This window comes from Impatiens glandulifera, chromosome 9, assembly GCF_907164915.1.
Source record: "Impatiens glandulifera chromosome 9, dImpGla2.1, whole genome shotgun sequence".
Classification (NCBI taxonomy): domain Eukaryota; kingdom Viridiplantae; phylum Streptophyta; class Magnoliopsida; order Ericales; family Balsaminaceae; genus Impatiens; species Impatiens glandulifera.
Window position 1 is genome coordinate 1,486,192 of NC_061870.1, and position 4,818 is coordinate 1,491,009.

General features: G+C 32.6%; 1 protein-coding gene across 2 annotated transcripts; it reads right to left on the bottom strand.

The window, feature by feature from the left end:
* Nucleotides 1-1,730: 1,730 nt before the first annotated feature.
* LOC124915018 lies at nucleotides 1,731-4,359 on the bottom strand. Of its 2 annotated transcripts, none has more exons than XM_047455661.1 (5): nucleotides 4,172-4,359; nucleotides 3,851-3,920; nucleotides 2,201-2,314; nucleotides 2,014-2,115; nucleotides 1,731-1,918 (listed from the first exon to the last, which is right to left on the bottom strand). In XM_047455661.1, exons 1-5 carry the CDS (start codon nucleotides 4,264-4,266, stop codon nucleotides 1,874-1,876), a joined length of 426 nt encoding a protein of 141 aa, XP_047311617.1. In that variant the 5' UTR covers nucleotides 4,267-4,359; the 3' UTR covers nucleotides 1,731-1,873. The 2 variants fall into 2 exon arrangements, with proteins under 2 accessions (XP_047311617.1, XP_047311616.1); XM_047455660.1 differs by having other exon boundaries at nucleotides 3,851-3,929.
* Between the last annotated feature and the right edge of the window lie 459 nt (nucleotides 4,360-4,818).

Genomic DNA, 4,818 nt, shown 5'->3' on the forward strand with positions numbered 1-4,818 from the left:
TTGTTGCCCTAAGTTTAGTTATAAAAATTTATAAAAAAAAAATATTATTTTTGGTAGGATTGAATTTATAACATAAAAGAAAATTTCTAAATTTGTATTTTGAATTATGCTACAATATTATATGCTTAAAAATCATATATTTATATATATATATATATATATATATATATTATATTTATCTAAATGGGTTGCCCTAGGGAGTTGGCTGCCCTAGCCTATTAGGGCTTGTCGGGCTTACCCCTGGGTTGCCCTAGATGCAGCCATAAAAAGGTTATGAATATGAGCAGATAGATGTTGTCCAAGTCTTGTCACTTTCAAGAAGTCCCTATATATTTTGTGTTTTCGTGTTTAAGATCTAGCATATTCTGAAAGAACTTTTGTATATGAAAAGAGTGATGTTTAAATTTATTAAATAAATTTTAGGTGTCTAAATTTGACCTTTAGATTTCCTTTAAAAAAAGGATTTGACCTATACAAAGATTTATATTTTCGATTTGATAGAAAGGTTGTGCATAGCTATAATGGTGTATTATTTGGATTGAGCCAAAAAAAAAAAATTTAAATGTTGTGTTTCACTCTTCATTTTACTTGTTTTCCTATCCACTTTTTTTTCAATCTCTTACTTTTATTTATACGTTTTTTATACAAATGATATTTAAAATAATAATAGCACAACTAGTATAATGTTAGTCTTTTTTTTTTTTTTAATTGTTGTTTTTCTACAACATGCCCTTACATATAAATTTATATAAAAAACAAACAAAAAACTATAAAACAAAAGAAAAAATATTGAAAAAGAAACTGGAATACAAAACAAAAAAGAAAAATGATGATTTAAATGAACCTTAACAAATTCTTCAAAAGATCAAATTGGTCTCACCTGAAAACGTTATTCTATTCGGACTCGAGTAAGATAATCTCACCAAAAATTAGTTGGGATACACGACCACTCCTAGGAGGGAGCATATACCAATCAATCCATGCCTTCCAAAACACATACCTTTTTTTTTGCTAAGAAATAAATTTTATTACGAAGAATGAAGAGCGATAAACAAGTCATACAACAAAATAGGAAGATCAGATGCATAAATAGAACCAAAACAATCGATCACAAGACACCAATGACTTCGAATATGAGCAGGAAAGATGAAATGTCGGGAAGGAAGACGGTAGTAAAACCCTCCACATCCCAGGAGTTGATGAGATCGACAAATTCAATAGTTTCAACAGATGGTTGAAAATTCCGAGTCGAACATGCATGGTTGAGATAGTTGATGCATATCACTAAATCAGAAATAAAAAATGTGTTGTTTCGATGTCGATTTGACTGGCAGCATAACAATGAAAGAACAAAACCACTTTGACAGTCCAGGCATAACCCATTTTGTTCAGTTCTCGTAATGCACTTTATAAAGAGAATATTAGAACTAATAATAGAGGGCGAGCAGCAATATTGAGTAGAGATGAATTATAGATTCAACCAAAAAAAATTACAAAGGAAAGTAATTTGATCCATTTTTACAAGCTCGAAAAGCAAAATGAGCTGGTCAAAATTTTGGAAAGCAAAAACAAGCATTTGATGCAAGTTCAAGAAGCAAAACTAGTTTTTTAACTCTTTTTTAAATGATAAAGTTTGTATTAAATGGTTGTCACAAAGCCAAATTTCTAACAATGGAATCAATATCCATATGAACAGGTGATCTGACTGAACAACCCAAGAACCATCAAGATGAGTGACAAATAATAAAACTTTCATATTGCATTATAAAAAGGGATAATGGATGACAAGAATTCAGTTGGGTACTATGATAAAGGTGATGAATTTAGAAGTGCGGTATTATTACAGTTTTCCAGCAATGCCCAAGCCAGTAAATTACCTGAGAAAGAAATGGATAATAGCTTCCCAGTACCCAGCCAACTATCAAGACAAAAGAAAGAAAGAAATGCAGCCATTATTATGATTGAATTAGTAATTGGAAGATGCAGATAATGGTGTAGTGAATGAAGAAGTACCTGAGAAGGAATGCCAAGTCCAGTTCGACCCTCGATGATCAAGCCTATTGTCAGGCCAATCATAGCTGCAGCTCCATTAATAGATTCAATTTCTCGTATTCTCTGGACAAGAAAATATATTAAATACACAACCAACAGACATAATAATAATAATTCGAAACTAACAACAAAAGATAAGTTGTCTCACTTTCATTCTCTCTTTCGTTTTAATTTTCTCCATTTGTTTGGCAGCTAACCGCTTGGCTTCCAATGGATCAACCATGATCACCTCTTTCTTGAAATCTGACTTCCCTGGAGAAACCTACATAATACAAGTGACAATCTAAATACTAGTATGATTAAGCCTTAATGAATAGGTCCATAATGAAGAAGACTCGTCAGAATGCAATGCCAAAAGTGCGCAAATTGGTGACCCCAAAGTTTTTCTACAGAGGGGAGAGTGTATGTTAGAGAAAATGTTGCTGAAGTGTTTGAGGCAGTGATGGGATTTCTATAACCCTGATTTGAATTTCCAAAAAGTCTTTGACCATGACATCAAAAAACAAATACTAAGTAAGTTCAATGATACTCGAATCCATTCTTTTAGACAAGGATTTTTTCCAATAGGAGGCTACAAACAACAACATCCAACTGCCCCAACCTCCACTTCAAGGTGATTTCAATGAGAACCGAACTTGAAACCTCAACCTCTTAAGTTCAAGACTTGCCAATTAATAATAGCTTAAGTGGTAATAGTGTTGAACTTAGTAAGTTGAGATCTCAAATTCGTTTTCCAGTAAAAGCATCTTCACTGAAGTGATGGCCATTACAATGGGATGTTGTACTCCAGAGAGAAAACCTTGGTAAAAAAAAGTTGGAAGGCTGTTACCAGTTGAGCTACCCTAGGGTGATACTCTAACCTCAGTTTGAACACTAATGCACCTGTCAACTTGTGTTTATGTGTGAAAGCTTTACAAAATATGAAACAACCTAGAAACCATTGAGCTAATACTCAATATCATGAGGATGAGTATATGTTCTTTTGAGGAAGCAACATAGCAAGTCTGGCATACCCATGGTAGATGACTCGCCAAATTATATGTTGAAGGATTGGTTTTCAAAATTTCTATATACTTTTAACACATCAAATTCAAACACGAACTGAAGTCTTGGTATGGATCCAGATGGTATTCAGACTCAGCAGAAGCTCGGACTAATACTTTGGCTAATTAAGATTGCACTCAACAAGAGGAATACATCTACTTACTAGTTACTTCTTAATTATCAACGATTCACATAAAAACTGGTAAGCATGCATGTAGCCTGTAGGCAATGAAGATATTTTTTGGAAAGCTAGATCTGTTTTACAACCATATCAAATAGAATATCTTCTTCCTCTTCTATCTGTTTAATTAATATTATTGTTTAGAAAATTTGTTCAACCTGCCCAAAAACTATGCAAATGGATTAGGTCAACTAAGGTTATGGGGGATATTCAATTTAATGACATTCCCTGCAGGCTGCAATTATTTTTCTTCATTCTATTCACTTTTTAATCCGGAATAGTATTGGCCTGTCTTAGCAAAAAAAAAAGGAAATTCAAACACAATCTAGCATATCATTGAATGGGCACCAACTGGAGAAGAATGGGCATCTAATTCATGTTTCTAAATTGTAAGTCTTGGCCTGAAGTTCCCAATCTGCCTCGTAAAATGGCAATAATAATGTAGAATACCACACAGACAATAAGTTCTTGACTTAAAGTCACAGTTTAGATCACCCATGACATACCTAGACAAAATCTTTAAGCAAATTCAAATGAATTATGGAAGATTCGGAAGCCTTGGGTAATGCGTACATTTGGATTTGCCAGGACACGGAATGCCTTTCCTCTCATTCTTCGAGTAACCAATCTTGTATCTCTTTGTCTGCTCATCCTCCATAATGAAAGAGTGTTAATAAATCAATGATGAATGAAAAGATGAGGCAATTGTATAACTCAGTTTCAAAGATTCCCGAGCAATCTTTGCAAGTTGGACTAGATAATAAGAACATACAGACTGTAAGCTGATTAAGTTCTCTTGTTTTGTTGGTTTCAGTTTATCCTTTGAAAAATGAAATCGGAAAATGAAGAGAAGAAAACAAAGGATCTGAGACAGATTGTTATTGCAGAACTTACTCGAATAGCAGCGGAGAGTAAGAAGAGGAGAAAGAAACTGGCCTCGAGAAGGAAAGGTCGGCATTGTTGATTGGCAGAATCGATGAAGAGGCCATTTCTTTCTATCTCACTCTATCTACAAGCAAAGCAAAGCAAGCAGATAAAATAAAAGAGCAAAACTTTCCTCTACTCCTATCCACCTAAATTTCCTCAACCCTCTTTTTTTATTATATAATATTAAGAGAAATGACATGAGGAGGAGAGGATTTGAAGAAACAAATTACTAGGCAAAAAAAAATAATAAAGATTTTCTTCTCTTCACATATATTAAATAAGTCATTATCATATTAAATTAAATGACAAATAACTCTTTTAATCAATTGCACCTCTTTTATAAATATAAAACCTATAAACCTACCATTAATTTATAAATTTGGTCTCATAAACCTACCTTAATTTATAAATTATGATTTGACAAAATGTATCATGTTTATTCGTTTATAAAATATAAATTATAAACGAGTAAGTTTAAATGCCATGTATAATGCACATTTATTTTATTTATTTATTCATTTTAAATACAAATTCTAAATTAAGTTAACTTTAAAAATAATCAAACACTCCCCACTCTATTTGACACTCTATCTTTCTCTCATTCTCTTCCCCCA